This window comes from Phyllosticta citribraziliensis (assembly GCF_038025025.1).
Source record: "Phyllosticta citribraziliensis strain CPC 17464 chromosome Unknown J3D65scaffold_4, whole genome shotgun sequence".
Lineage (NCBI taxonomy): Eukaryota > Fungi > Ascomycota > Dothideomycetes > Botryosphaeriales > Phyllostictaceae > Phyllosticta > Phyllosticta citribraziliensis.
The window spans coordinates 2,406,259-2,420,058 of NW_027117341.1; the positions used below are offsets into that span (position 1 = coordinate 2,406,259).

Here is a 13,800-nt window from a genome sequence, read left to right on the forward strand (position 1 = left end):
TCATCGGTGGCTGCGCTACAGCCCGCGTGGCGATCAAACTGCCTAGAAGCGTTAGCCTAGACGCCTGGAAGGCTGACGGACGGACGGACGGACGGACGGAGGGATGAGAGAGAGAGAGAGAGCATTGGTTTTCCCTGGCTGCTGCATGGTGTCAAGGCAGGCGGCGGCGGACCAAAAACATGGTCAGTCGTGTCGCTTGGACTCACTGCTTCTTGGTCAGGATTCCATGTATGTGGGAAGACAGCGATGAGTGGAGGGGCATGGAAGGAAACGCGCTCCGTCTGTCTGGCGGCGCGCCAAGAATCGGATTATTTTCCAAAGGACATTCATCATTACTGGGAGCAGTTAGTTCTTCTGCTAGTAAAAATGCACTCACACCATGTCGGAAAAAACGCACGTCGCACTCCCAGATCGCCTTCCTCATCAACAAATCATTTGATGGCAGTTTAGACAGCGGCCCTTGGCGCGGATTTGTTCGACGATGGTGCGGCCGCGAGGGAGGGTCTTGCGCCAGGCTTGGAGGTCTAAGGTGTCATTTGGTCGACAGGCGTTGAGCGAGAGACGTCGGAGTCATAGACCGTCGAAACAGGGTCGCTCGACAAACAGCAACGACGGTCAACGCTGTCTAGTGGGTGTTTTCCGTGGCATTCATCGCGGGCTTTGCGACTAGAGAGAGGCAACCAGGGGGTCGGTTACTGCGGCGTCGACAGGCCATCCACCTTAATCGCTAGAGTTTGAATTCCCGAACGGGCACAGCCGCTAGATCATTGCCCGCGGTATGCCTACCAAGAACTACTGCGTCGGCATGCCATGAATCTCCGTTGCTGTTATGGAAATCCTGAGATGGGAAAGTTGACTCTGCCCCCGGAAGCATTCCTGCTCCACTGATGCTAAAATTGGCCCAGATTTAGTCTCACACCTCAACCGCTCTCCTTCAATGGGTCTGACGTACCAATCGCCGTGCCACTGGACTTCAAAACGGCGTCCACCTTCCCTGATTCGGTCCTCCAACTGCCAAAGCCCTGAAACTCTTCGCGCCCATGGCCTTTGAGCGTCACACTCGTTGTTTCTCTGGTCTCAGCTTTCCATCAAGTCTGACATCGCCAGCTTCACTGACGCGCTGGAGTCATGTCTCTGGCCGAATTCGCTGAAGCTTTCCGAACTCGCGCCCTGCAGCTTCATTGCTTGAGCCACTGCTGCCGTGTCGCGCGCCAATCCGTCTTCATAAAAACCTCGCTTCGAGTCTTCCTTTCTCCAAGACGACAGCTATTCAGACGAAGCTCCTAAATATTCGCGCGGCGCACAACGCGCAAATCGACTGGCAGAGGATTGAAGTGACGGAACTGCGAGACGTGGCCAACGATCGAGCCAGCGGGCAAATGGGAGGGAGGCGCGGGTAGTGAACAAGATGATGCTGCAATGGCGCTGGATCAGCTCGAGCGGGAAGACCCAAATCAGTTGAGTCGGTGAAAAGAGGAAATTGAAAGGGCAGCACGGAGACAGAGTATCTGCCATCTGGCGGGGTAAGCCAAGAGCAGACCACGGGTTGGATGAAACTCGAAGGACGGGTTACTTTTCTGCTCATTTGCACCAGTAGTGGTTGCGAGAGTCCAGCGAATGGGTGTGCCTCATACCGCGCGCGGGTGGCTGGAACAGATGGACAAGGCTTTGTGGCCCGCATGTACTGATACTTCTCCTCCGAATCCGAGTGAGCCGGCGCTTCATTGAGGAGCGAGTTGGACGACTCGTCTTCAACCGAGGGCACTTGGCCCCAGCTCCTTCGACGAGCTCAAGGCGTGTAGACGGCCATTGAAGGACCCTAGCATTGACAGCAGGCGCCATCACTTGGCGCAGCAGAACTCAGGCAGACCAGAACCTTGTGTCAGTCGCGGTGTAGGAGATGAAGGATGGACGGTGTGAGGTCATCCGGAGAGACGCAGTTGGTCGGGTGGTCGGCCGAGAGAACCCGCGAAGACAGTCAACTGGCGTTCATCCGAGACGAAAGCTTTGGAACCTTTCATCTCTATTGTCCACATTCCAAGATTGTAGCAGCTGCGGTTCGCCCCGGTGGCAGTACATGTGCGCGAATGAAATGATGGAGTCGATGCTGTGCTGAGGTGCGGCGCGTGTGTTGTGAGCCGAAGCGCATGGGCGCAGGAGCTGCATTGGCAGAGTCGCTGGGATGGCATCACGGCGAGACAGGGATGATGGACGGCACCCACTGCTGCCGGGAGCGGTTTGATCGTGCTGGTGAGCAATGTTCCTGGAGGCAGGAATGGAGGAAACAGACAGGAGCCGTATGAGCTCACGAAACTTCCAGGTCAATGGGGCGAAGACGTGCGTCGCGGGTGCAGACGGGAGCAGGCTGGTGGCTGTTGTTGTTGAAGTGTCGTTGCGACGCGCGATCGGACGGAGACGGAGACGGAGACGGAGTCTCGCCATCTCGCCAGCGGATCTCGCCAGCGGGAATGCCCAATCTCGCTAGCGGGTGACTCAGCCGCTTGCTCAGGTGACCGGCATACCCGCCAGCGGGAATGGCCATGCTCGCCGGCGGGAATGGCCATACTCGCCAGCGGGTGACTCAGCTGCTTGCTCACGTGACGGGCATACTCGCCAGCGGGAATGGCCATACTCGCCAGCGGAAACCATACTCGCCAGCGGAAACCATACTCGCCAGCGGAAACCATACTCGCCAGCGGGTGACTCAGCCGCTTGCTCATGTGACCGGCATACTCGCCAGCGGGAATGGCCATACTCGCTGGCGGGAATCATATCTCGCTAGCGGGAATGCGTAATCCGATCTCGCCAGCGGAAATGCGCCATCTCAGCGCATCGCTTTGCACAAGCAGGATGCTTGTGAGGATGAGTCAGCTTCTTGTGCAGCCAAGTAGGCGATTCTGTCGCACAAGTTCACACAAGTTGCTGACTTGTCAGATCATGTGACCCGCTCCGCCAGACACGGCATCCGATCCATCACTGAGGTGACTGACTGCCTGACGCATGAGGTGCCCGAGCCTATAACACTCAATGGCGTCTGGAGATGAAATCCAGCCACCTCCTCCTTCGCCGCCCATACGCCGGCTTGGAGAGTTTGAGCAATCTGCGATGCCAGGTCGCCGCGCTCCGCCCTTTCTTTCCGTCGCCTCCACCCTGGCAAGCCTTCCGCCTACATAGCCAATTCGTAGCGGGGTCGCGCCAAAGCCGCCGGACATGACAATCAAATTCCACCATCTGGTGCAGGTCGCCGCGCGGCTCAAGATCAAAGTAAAAGGACACCTGAGCGCGGACGGCCTCCACTATTTCGCCCTCCCCACCGCCACATTTTGGCGCACTCGGCCCATCGTCGACTACATCAGCCCTCGACAAGGCCCGCAACGCCCGTCTCCAAACCTCTGCCTGCGGCGTCTCCAAGCGCGACTGGGCCACAACCGACATTTCACAGGCGGCGGGCCAGCTGGAAATTGCCGACCATGAAGAAAACGCCGGGCCATGTCAGCCCGAGAGCATGGACGTGGACGAGAAGAAGGTAGGTAGTAGTTCGCCCTCACTTTTCATTGCGCGTTGCTTACAGTCGGCCCTCACGGCAGGACACCTCGACCGTTACCGCCACGCAAACCGTCTCGCCCGCTCCCTCCGCAACACCTCCTACCGCTGTCCCATCCATAAACCAAAACGGAATCAAGAAGGCGACGGACAATGCCCAGCACACTCGAACAGACGTGGATGACGAACACGGTGACTCCAACCGTGGCAACCGCCAAGTTGATGCTGTCCGCGACGGCGACGACGGCGACTACGGCAACGATGAATTCGAGGGCATTGCAAGCGATGACAGCGACAGCAGACAAGGCAATGGCCAAACGATGTGCCCGGAACCGAGATGGCTCGGCGAAACGACTATACGCGTGCCAGCCTGCCGTTGCCCTTGGGCAACTTCAACTCGGGTCTGGAAGACTATAGCTTCGTCGACGCCGACACCTCTGCAGCGTCGCCAACACGCTTGGCTGCCCCGGGCCTTTCCTCTCCTCTTCCCAACTTGCAGGAGAGAGACGAGACTACCATCCAACATGTTCGCGGTCGCACCTCCACGACACCACGAAAGCGTCAGCGCGCGCAATGCGAATCCGAGCCGTACGGCCCACCTCTCAAGATCCGCCGCATCGCCTGGGACGTGAAGTCTACACATGCTCAATCTCGGGCTCATCGTGCTCGTCTTTTACCTGAATCCTACGCAAACATGCTGTCGCCGCTTTTCGAAGATGTCGACAATAGACCTTACGCCCGACGCCCTCCGGATGCCGAGGGAGAAACGGGTGGGCAAGGCGACCTTCTCCGTGGCGCGCTCTCCGACGGTCATGTATCAGTCCGCCGCCCTCGCCGTTCCTTGAGCCTGCCAGCACCCGATACCAATCGCAGTGGAAACGGACACAAGGTCGCAGACGGTCCGGTGGCACAGCAGCAGGCCGATCCAAGCCCGCACAAGTCAAGGGATCCCTCCAAAGACTCGAGTCACCCCTCGCCCGACACAGTCCGCATCGATGACGACCCCGACCCAGCAGCGACAGCTGTTGACACTCCTTGGCCACCTCTCCAGGCCGCATAGATTCTCAACCAGCCACGCCCTTTCAAGTGGCTCGGACACGTAAGCATCTGGGGAATTGTTGAGCTGTTCTTGCCGCCAAGCCAAGTCCGGATCGTTGATGTCGCTGGGCCCAAGGCAAGCGAAACATGGGATGCATGGGCGTCGCGCAGTCGTCAGCGTCGACTGGAATCCGATGCGATGCTCCTGGTCCCGCTGTACGTGAGCCGACAAAAGCATTGGGTCCTGGGTCCTGATGTGCTTGGATCTCGAGTTCCATCGTGCCTCCCTCTTTATTCAATCGGGCGATGAGGCCACGGCACGGGACCTTGGAGTGGCAGCAAGGGCTATGGTAACAGCGCTCAATCTCTCCTGGAATGGAGGAGAGTGGAGCTATCAAAGCGACCCAAAGGTAGCCCGATCTCCTCCCCGCTGTGTGCAACTCGTGCATGCAAGCGCTAACCAAGGTGATGCACAAGGCCCTCCAACAGACCAACGGCCACGACTGTGGCATCTACGTCATTGTCAGCGTCTACCTCTTTGCCCGTACCGACCTGCCCTTTGAGATTGACGCGTCGTGTTGGCGGGTGACATTTACGCGCGCCCTTGTTCATCCTCGGCCGGACGACCAAGGTTCTGAGGGCCTGTTCACCTCTTTGAAGGTGCCGGATGCTCCGCCGGACGCGCAACACCAACCTCGAGGCGCCGGAGGCCTGGTCAAGGCTGCGCAAACACTGCAGGATCGGTCCAAGATTCTGGCGAAAGCCGTGATGCGCGCCGAAGAAATGATTCGCGTCGTCCAGCTGGCACGCATGCGACCCTGGACGAGGCACGCAGGGACGTTTCGATGCGCGAGCAGCTGGTGCGCGAAGTGGCCAACCTGCCCCGGTCGCACGCATCCGACGTCCAGATGCTCCATCGGCTCAAAGACGATCTAAGGCATGCACAGGCACAGTTTTCAAAGGAAGAGGTGGTGGTCCAGCGGCTGTGTACCCGGACAAGTACCACGATCCTCAAGACGCTGTGCCAGTGGTTAGACAAGCAGCGGTCAGAGCTTGGGCAGCTTCGGGAGCAGGCCGACCGTGATGAAGCTTTAGCTACGGCGGCGGTCAAGGAAGAATGCAAGATTCTAAAGCAATTCTTATACTTGTGTTGATTGACTTCGCCGTCCGTTTAGCCAGTCTGCATTCACAGACCACCTCCATACATGATGAAACACGAACATTCCGTGTTGTGCAAGACGACTACTTCGCTGCCTATCACTTCCATTGCTGCCCCAAACGGGTTCGACAAGGCCTTGGGAAATTGGGCAACAAAAAGCGTAGAGTGAACCAAACAAAAAACACGGGCCGGCTGCGCATGGCCGCCGTCGACGTTTGACAATGCCGGGGCCCGGCGATTGACGACTTGCTGCGCGACATCCATGGACGGCTTGCACGTCCAGATGGCGGCGGACCAGACGCACCACGTCTTCCGCGCCGTCAATGAGTGGGCGATTGAACAGGGCCATGCGCGGTGCCTGCACGGCAAGCTTCACGGATGAGGACCCAGGAGGTTTTTGTACTTCAACATCCATTTGTGCAGGAGAAACGTGACAGGACCGACCATGTATGTACGTCCTCCACCACCTACACATACTCAAGCTCCCCGGCGCCACAACCACCGGGCGCAGCGCCCTACCCCTCTCCAAGGCCGCATTGAACAGCAAGTTCTGGTCCTCAACTGCCAACCGTCGGTCTCTGATCTGGGCGAGTAGAATGGATCGTCGCTGTCACTTGGTTTTGTCAGCTTTAGAAAGCCTGGATGGAAAGATGGCCATGACTTACAAGTGTTGATATATGATGGTCGGCGACCCTTGGATCACTTCCTGTCCTTGTCCTTTGACTTTGTGTTGAAGGTCGCCACACACAGTCTCACTTCTTCCCTGTCCAGCAAGTTGCTGCCGTTGCAAGTCGAGGACTTGACACGTCCAGCTGCTCCGGCCTCTGGTCTGGGCGAGTAGAATGGATCGTCGCTGTCACTTGGTTTTGTCAGCTTGGAAAGCCTAGAAAGATGGTCATGACTTACAAGTGTTGATATATGATGGTCGGCGACTCCCTATCCCTCTCTACTTCTTCGTCACTACACACAGACACTCTCGAGCAAGTTGCTGCCGTTGCAAGTTGAGGACTTGGCACGTCCAGCTGCTCCGGTCCCTGATCTGGGCGAGTAGAATGGGTCGTCGCTGTCACTTATTTTTGTTAGCTTGGAAAGCCGGGAAAGACGGTCATGACTTACAAGTGTTGATATATGGTGGTCGGCGACCCTCTCAACCTTCAATGACATCGCTACACACAGTCACTTGCTTCTCAAGCAAGTTGCTGCTTGGCACGTCAAGCTGCGAATCTGTCACTCGTGCCTCTCGGCTTCCCGTGCTCGCCTCTCCACTTCCCGTCCTTGTCTCTTGACTTTGTGTTGAAGGACGGTGAAGGGGGGCCGGCGGGTGCCTGGACCTGGCCGTCGGGCGGTGCCGTCATAGAGCCATCCCAGGCCGGAGCCAGGAACCGGTACTTGGTGAAGGCGGGCCAGTCGAGCACGTGCTAGGCGTGGGGGTTGAGATGGGTCCTGCGGGCGCGCCCATCTGTCAGTCAGGGCATGAAAATACTTTAGGTACCATGTACGTACTTTACTTGACGGCGGCCGTGAGGTCCATGTGAATGGCGACGTTGAGCAAAGATGAGCGCGTGTAGGCGTACAGCGCCATCTGCAGGCGAGAAGGGGACGTGTTTTGAATTGAGTAGTGGTTGTTGCTGACGACCGACGACAGGTAGACGGCGGGATGACTCACTACCAAGTCGGTAGATCCTCGGTCCGACATCGCCAGTTACGTCAGTTCCTCAGACCTCTTGCCCACCTGAGGTTTTAGCAGAGCCAATCAGGGGGGGAGCAGGGGAGAGTGGAGAAAGGAAGAGAGGATAGAGTGTGTGTGCAAGGAGCATTCATCTGCTAAGGTATATGTAATATATCTGGATCCTTTACCATCTGTTTCGTGGCAAGCTTATGTCATCCGCGGGGCCTAATCCCGCTGCGATTGCGCCCGCAACAACAACAACAACCTCGACTATTGCGTCCGCCCGTCGCGTTTTTGTCTTCCTCAGCCACATCACAATGTCATCGCACGTCCTCCTCTTCCGCCTTCTACCTCGTACACTGTCGCATCCATCATGAATCCGTCTCCTTCAATGCAGGATCTCATCGCGCAGGTCAATGCGTTTGAGCAATCTGCGAGCGCATCTTCTGCATCTGTCCTCGAGGACTTCTTCAAGCTCAGAGAGGCCTTCTCCCGCCGCAAACTAGACATCTGGTCGCGGCTCGGTGACGCCTCCAAGTGCGCCGTTGCGCTTGGTCACCTTGCATCTTCACACTGCACGTCGAATGTGCGGCGCATCGCTACGTCGCCGTGGAAGCTCGACACGCAGCAGCTCCTGCGCGAGTTTGGGCCTCGCTCCCTCATGTCGCGCTCTCTCATGTCGCGCTCTCTCGTCTCCAACCTGGCAATTTTTGCGACGCACGCTCCGCCCATGATCGACTCAGAACGCGCGTTGGCAATGATACGAGAGGCTCACGCAAATCGGCTAGAGTCCAAGGACAGCGGAGTCCAGCGCAGCGACTACATCTAACCCGTCGACGTACGCACCGCAATGGACAAGGACGTTGGCAATGTCACGACTCGCAAACGCAAGCGTCGAGGCACCTCTGCTGAACCATCATCAGCTGCAGGGCTTTTGGATGTATGATGCCGACGGGGCCTAGGTGTGTGCGTCTTTGAAGAAGCTAAGCACTAATGGGTATTCCTCAGGCTACTGCTGGTTACTTGAGCGATTCTGCCTCTGATATTAGCGTTGAGCATGCCCGCAATCAGCTGCCACCAGGAGGACGGGAAGACCTTCAAGGTACCATGTCTCCCAGGGAGAGCGTCATCTCCGATGATGAAGCTGCTGGGTTCGTTGATGGATGTGCGTATGCCCCGTCAACACCATTGGTGGTTCTAGCTGACCCCTCACCAAAGCAGATTTACACGCCTCGCCCGACCATAGCCAAGGAATGCGCTTCACCAACACCTGACCCTCACGACAGGCCTCCAATCCGTCATCCTACACCAGCGAGCCCGAAAGCGCCCCGTCAGAGACTGGGCAAGATGCCGCAGACTGAGTATAGCTGGCCGGACACGGAGCAAAGCGACTTGATGCGTGCGGTGAAGCCCAGGGCTCCAGTATCGGACAACATGGGCGTTGGTACTGGTTCCAAAGCGCCCCTTCAGAGACTGGGCAAGATGCAGCAGACTGAGTATGGCTTGCTGGACACGGAGCACAGCCAAGATGACTCGATGCCTACGGCGAAGCTCAGGGCTCCAGTACCAGACAACATGCACGTTGGTACCAGTTCCAACGGCCGAAGCGGACGGCCACTCAAGCGACAGATTGATGGCTTAGTGGACACGGAGCAAAGCCAAGATGACATGATGCATGCGGTGAAGCCCAGGGCTCCAGTACCAGACAACATGCACGTTGGTACCAGTTCCAATGGCCGAAGCGGACGGCCACTCAAGCGACGAATTCTTGAGCCGCCGGAATCTCTTGCTCGCGCCAAGACGCTCGGAACCCATAGTCCACCTTCGCCTTCTCGTAGTGCTTCATCAAGTCGGCTTAGAGAGGCCGCTCAAATTGGCCAGCCAGAGCAGCAACCTGATGCTACTGCTGCTACTCGACGTCGGCTTTCGCCGCCAGGCTGGCTAAGCTCTACTGACATCTCTCAACTGATTGCCAAATTTATACAGCCTGATAGCCGTTTGCTTGACATTGGTCGCTCTGGAGATGGTGGTCCCCCATGGTCTGAGTGGACTGCCCACTATACTCTCAAGACTGAGCACAAACATGTCCTCGTGCCGGTGCAAATGGCGAGAAGTCACTGGATACTGCTACACGTCGACATTCCGGCTTCACGCGCAAGAGTTTATGATTCGCTGGCTCCGAGTCTAGTTGTCCGAGATGCTGAGGACATGGCCCGCGCTATTATGAGCAGCATGGATATATCCTGGGATGGGTCCTGGAAGGTTGAGATGGTGACGCATGTGCGTCAGACTGGGACAGATGACTGCGGTGTCTTTGTCATTATATTCGCCATCTACATCGTTGCGCGTGCACCTCTCCCCACTGAAGCCAATGCGCCACTGTGGCGTTTGCTCTTCCAATACCTGCTATTGGGCGAAATCGAAACGGGAGTCGACCATCTTGTACAAGACGATCAGGCTGTGCAAGGCTCCGAATCCAGGCAAATGCTCCTAGGACTGCACGAGGCGGCGGCCAGGGCAAAAAAGCTCTCGAAGCTCGACCGTGACCTCTCCGCCATGTCCAGACCGGTCCTGGACATCATGGTCAAGACCAACCGGCGCGTCGAGCAAGACGCCATGGCCATCGAAGCCCAGTCGGCGCACGTCGAGGACCATCGCCGCAGCCTGGCGTATCACTTTCCCTCGTCCTCCTCGGAACAACAAGCTCCTCGAGCTTCGGGCGAGCGCGACATGATGGCCGCGGTCCTCGGCTGGATGGAGACCAAGCTTGTGCGTCTCAAGGCCGCACGCGCCGCGGCGCAGGCTGGCGCGAAGGAGATGCAGGCCGGGTACCAGGCTCTCAAAGACCTGGTGGACACGGCCATTGCGGAGAGCGATGAGCAGCTCAGACGGGCAAGGGTGGCGACGGACGAGGCCGCGAAGATTCTCGGCGAACTTGGCAAGTAGGCGGCGGGTTGTTGCAACTTTCAATGGTCCCTCGGCGCTCAACAGTATGTTTCCATGAGCAGTGTTTTCATCGCACATGCAGGCAGCATCTCGACACGTCCTGTTCTCTCCTCTCCGTGTCCATAATTAGTCTAGCGTGTGTGTGGTGCTGCCGGCGGGCGTCGCCCCCGAGTGATATCGCAGTCTCGCACACTCACCTACTACAGTACCCACCCACCCGATCAATCACCTTGTTTCGCACTTCGTCCGTCGGTCGGTCCTGACCTCCCGTCCTTGGTGTAGTTAAGGTACCCGTCAATCGACCTCCGGGCTTTCCTCGCCCGCCCGCCCCACACAAGAAGCACGCTCGCCCGCCCACGTCTGCCACGTCGATCACGCAGCCAGCAACCAAGACGCTCTCCTCGATACATACCGACGACCACTCGATGGATGTGTATTCCCCGGCCGGGCACAAACGGAAATCCAGCTTTCGTTTCCTTCACGGGCGTCATTATGCCTGGCACTTGGACGTCTCATGTTCGGTTCCCCACGACGGCGCCGACCGACCGAATCGCTCCCTCCCTCGCCCGACTTTTGCCATCATCGCATACATACATACATACATACATACATACGCACACGAAGGACGGTCGAGACGTTGTTGGAGCACGCCAGACAGACAGACGATCAATGATGATGCAATTCGTGAGCTTGCTAGTGAATGCTAAGTTGATGAAAGCCCTGCTCCGGCGCCCGTCAAGCTCACGTCCACTAGAGGACTCTACGACGGTCAACAAGCACACGGCCGGCGGCGGCGAAGCTCGCACCTCTAGCTTTATAGAATGTCCCCCATTCCGCGACTAGAGCCAAGCACTGGCGATCTGAGCTGGAAACGAACAAGTTGTTGGGGGCAAGACCTCGCCGTTTCGTGAATATTGGAGAGGAGGATCCGCAGAATGATGGCCGTTGCCTTGATTTCCACCACCACTAGGGGTTATGATTTGATCTAATGCGACCGCGTGTTCTCCACCGGTGAGCCGGCCGGCCGGGTCGTTTGCATCTGTTGAGGGCTTGCCTGCCTGCCTGCCCGCCTGCAATTCCCCCGGGCCCCTGGCTCAGCTTGTCTTGGTTGTCCTTAGAAGAGTCGTCGTCAGATGCCGTGACCGACGTGCGACCCGCGGCTCCGTTTCACAGGCAGGATGCGCGCTTGCGGCGGAAGAAGCCTGTGGCGGGTTGTACGGCGGAGGAAATAATGGTGGCTGGCGAAGATGGAAGTCGGCGAGAGATGAACTGGATCTGCTTGGGGCTCCCACGATTCATGCCCGCCGCATCTTCCTCTACTTGATGCCCTTGGCCTGCTCTCATACTTCTTCTTGTCGTTCTTCTCGTTCCACGCCTTTATAATCTCCTTGTCAACCTTAAAGCCCTTGGGCGCGTCATCCAGTGGTGTTTTCTACGTCCATAACTAACTGGCGAAAGGAAGCCAGAGGGAGTGAGCGGCAATTTGCGCGAGTGGCGATGATTGGAGGCGATGCCAGTCTGGTGAGCGAGTAGGACGTGGCGGTACATACAGCGGCTGTAGATGGTGTCTGTGTTGTACCGGTAGCAGCCTTGGTTTGGTCATTGGCCTTGCGCAAGAGCGCCTGCGCAACGTCGCTTTGGTCCTCGCAGGGTAGACCGGGCTTGGATTGTCGAGGTTGAATAGCTTGAAGAGCTCTTTACAAGCTGTTTCTTTGGCTTTTTTTGCCCGTTGCGAAGCCGTTGGCGGCAATCCAGCGCTGGATCGCAGCCAAAACGTCTGGGTGTCCCTGCTTTGGGAATGACTTCCCGTTCGTCTTGATATTGATGGGCGTACCGAGGAAGGACTGCGAAACGGGAAAATTGTCCGTGCTTGCTTCTGCTGCCGGTGGTCAGTCTACTTGCCCGTGGCATACACTGTTTCCGTATCTCAGGCGCGGCAGATGCGTTGGCGAAAGGCGGCTCCATTCTGTCTGACAAAGGAAACAAGAGAACTTTCATGAAGACAGTACTGTCTCAGACCTCAAAGCAAGCAAGCAAGCAAGACACCTGCAGTTCCTGCAAGACTGCAGTTGACGCGCGCAGGCGGCCTTTGTCAATGATGGACGAATCCAGTGTGAAGAGGCTACAACAGGATGTCCAAGTAACAAAGGAAAGAAGAGAACCAGCGACACGACCATCTCTTGGACCTACCTCGGAGCAACCGGAAATCAGCAACCAAGTAAGACATGACTGCGAGACTGCAGTCGAAGGTGTGCGTTGCGATGGACGAAGCGACTCGGCGGGTCCGTCTTGCTGGCAGGTGTATTCTTTGCGGGCTCGACGCGGGCAGCGCGTTGCGGCGCAACAACAGCGTCAAGGTCGTGGGCGACACCAAGGACGAGAGGCGAGACGCGGCCGCGGTGGGTCAGCCCAGCCCAGCCGTGGTGGCATCGGCGCCGGTGCCGGCGGCGAGCTGCTGTGAGACTGTTGTGCTGGCGGCATCTGCAGTGACGATGACAAGACGGGCGACGGCGCGATGGCTTCGTTGGCCGACCAGTTGACAGAGCCGGGCGCGGGCTCCGACTTTGACCTGGAGTCGTCCTTGCCTACCCCTGCACCTCATCCACTCAACTGTCCATAATGCAGGGGGTTGACTATGTTATGATCAGGTAGAGACAAGGGAAAGGGAGAAGAACAACAGGTTGGCAGTGGAAAAAAGACATACACGACCCTCTTTATCAAAACCCTGCGTGACTAAAAGGAAAGGAAATTGGCGAGATTCCAGTAACAAGAAAACTAGCCGCTACTTCTCCTCTCCCTGCTTGTTGTCGATGCGTCCCCTTTCTTCCACAGCTGTCGCCATCAAATCGGCATAAGTGAACACGGACTGCTCTAGGATCTGCCTCTGCGCGTCAAGGCAACACTCCGTAATCCACCTAGACTTGGCGGTGGTGGCGGTGTTAGAAGCAAGGGAGGCATCCCACATGTCCTCCAGCTGCTCAATGATGCGGCCCGATATCTTGACAATGCTCCAAGAAACCCAGTCCTTGTTGGACGTGGTTATGGGCGCGGCGGCGGTGGCGGCAGGGGGAACTCTACCGCTGCCGGCCATAGGCTTGGTTTTCCAGATGGGGAGAGGAGGAGGAAGTTCAGCACTAGGAGAGGAGTGCTGTTCGACTTGTTGCGCTTCTAATGCTCTTGCTCCTCCGTCTCCTCCTCCTCCTTATGGAGCCGTAGTGATGGGCTTAACGGGCGGGGCGCACTGTTACACTGCTCCAGCCTTGGGCTTTAGAGAGTTGTCCGTTGGTGCATACATCGGCGGCCTTTAGGGACACTATCATCTGGTGTTAATCAGGGACCACTAGTTGAGAAAGACCTGGCCTACCATGGATGGGTTAAGTTCGAGCCGGTGGTGTCAGCAATGACCGTCATAGATCCCGCTGTTCTTGTACGACGTGCCCGCGAG

The 13,800-nt window shown here is 57.4% G+C and overlaps 6 protein-coding genes across 6 annotated transcripts; 4 read left to right on the forward strand and 2 right to left on the reverse strand.

The window, feature by feature from the left end:
* Positions 1 to 2,305: 2,305 nt before the first annotated feature.
* On the reverse strand, positions 2,306 to 2,753 carry J3D65DRAFT_666732 (uncharacterized protein; the record flags this gene model as incomplete). The annotated part of the gene is made up of 2 exons (XM_066802951.1): positions 2,306 to 2,481; positions 2,567 to 2,753. The coding sequence occupies 2 exons, from the start codon at positions 2,751 to 2,753 to the stop codon at positions 2,306 to 2,308; spliced, it is 363 nt and encodes a 120-aa protein (XP_066657347.1).
* Positions 2,754 to 3,210: 457 nt separating this feature from the next.
* Positions 3,211 to 4,603, forward strand: J3D65DRAFT_602071 (uncharacterized protein; the record flags this gene model as incomplete). The annotated part of the gene is made up of 4 exons (XM_066798088.1): positions 3,211 to 3,264; positions 3,368 to 3,526; positions 3,588 to 3,865; positions 3,913 to 4,603. 4 exons carry the CDS (start codon positions 3,211 to 3,213, stop codon positions 4,601 to 4,603), a joined length of 1,182 nt encoding a protein of 393 aa, XP_066657348.1.
* An 11-nt stretch (positions 4,604 to 4,614) lies between these two features.
* J3D65DRAFT_310191 (uncharacterized protein) lies at positions 4,615 to 5,599 on the forward strand. Its single transcript, XM_066795260.1, has 2 exons — positions 4,615 to 4,991; positions 5,047 to 5,599. The coding sequence occupies exons 1-2, from the start codon at positions 4,836 to 4,838 to the stop codon at positions 5,515 to 5,517; spliced, it is 627 nt and encodes a 208-aa protein (XP_066657349.1). The 5' UTR covers positions 4,615 to 4,835; the 3' UTR covers positions 5,518 to 5,599.
* Positions 5,600 to 5,618: 19 nt separating this feature from the next.
* J3D65DRAFT_309974 (uncharacterized protein) lies at positions 5,619 to 6,535 on the reverse strand. Its single transcript, XM_066795257.1, has 2 exons — positions 6,406 to 6,535; positions 5,619 to 6,353 (listed from the first exon to the last, which is right to left on the reverse strand). Exon 2 carries the CDS (start codon positions 6,213 to 6,215, stop codon positions 5,721 to 5,723), a length of 495 nt encoding a protein of 164 aa, XP_066657350.1. The 5' UTR covers positions 6,216 to 6,353; positions 6,406 to 6,535; the 3' UTR covers positions 5,619 to 5,720.
* A 1,817-nt stretch (positions 6,536 to 8,352) lies between these two features.
* Positions 8,353 to 10,570, forward strand: J3D65DRAFT_310012 (uncharacterized protein). The gene is made up of 2 exons (XM_066795258.1): positions 8,353 to 8,574; positions 8,631 to 10,570. Exons 1-2 carry the CDS (start codon positions 8,467 to 8,469, stop codon positions 10,353 to 10,355), a joined length of 1,833 nt encoding a protein of 610 aa, XP_066657351.1. The 5' UTR covers positions 8,353 to 8,466; the 3' UTR covers positions 10,356 to 10,570.
* Positions 10,571 to 12,179: 1,609 nt separating this feature from the next.
* Positions 12,180 to 12,975, forward strand: J3D65DRAFT_602075 (uncharacterized protein; the record flags this gene model as incomplete). Its single annotated transcript, XM_066798089.1, has 3 exons — positions 12,180 to 12,243; positions 12,287 to 12,812; positions 12,843 to 12,975. 3 exons carry the CDS (start codon positions 12,180 to 12,182, stop codon positions 12,973 to 12,975), a joined length of 723 nt encoding a protein of 240 aa, XP_066657352.1.
* Positions 12,976 to 13,800: the final 825 nt, after the last annotated feature.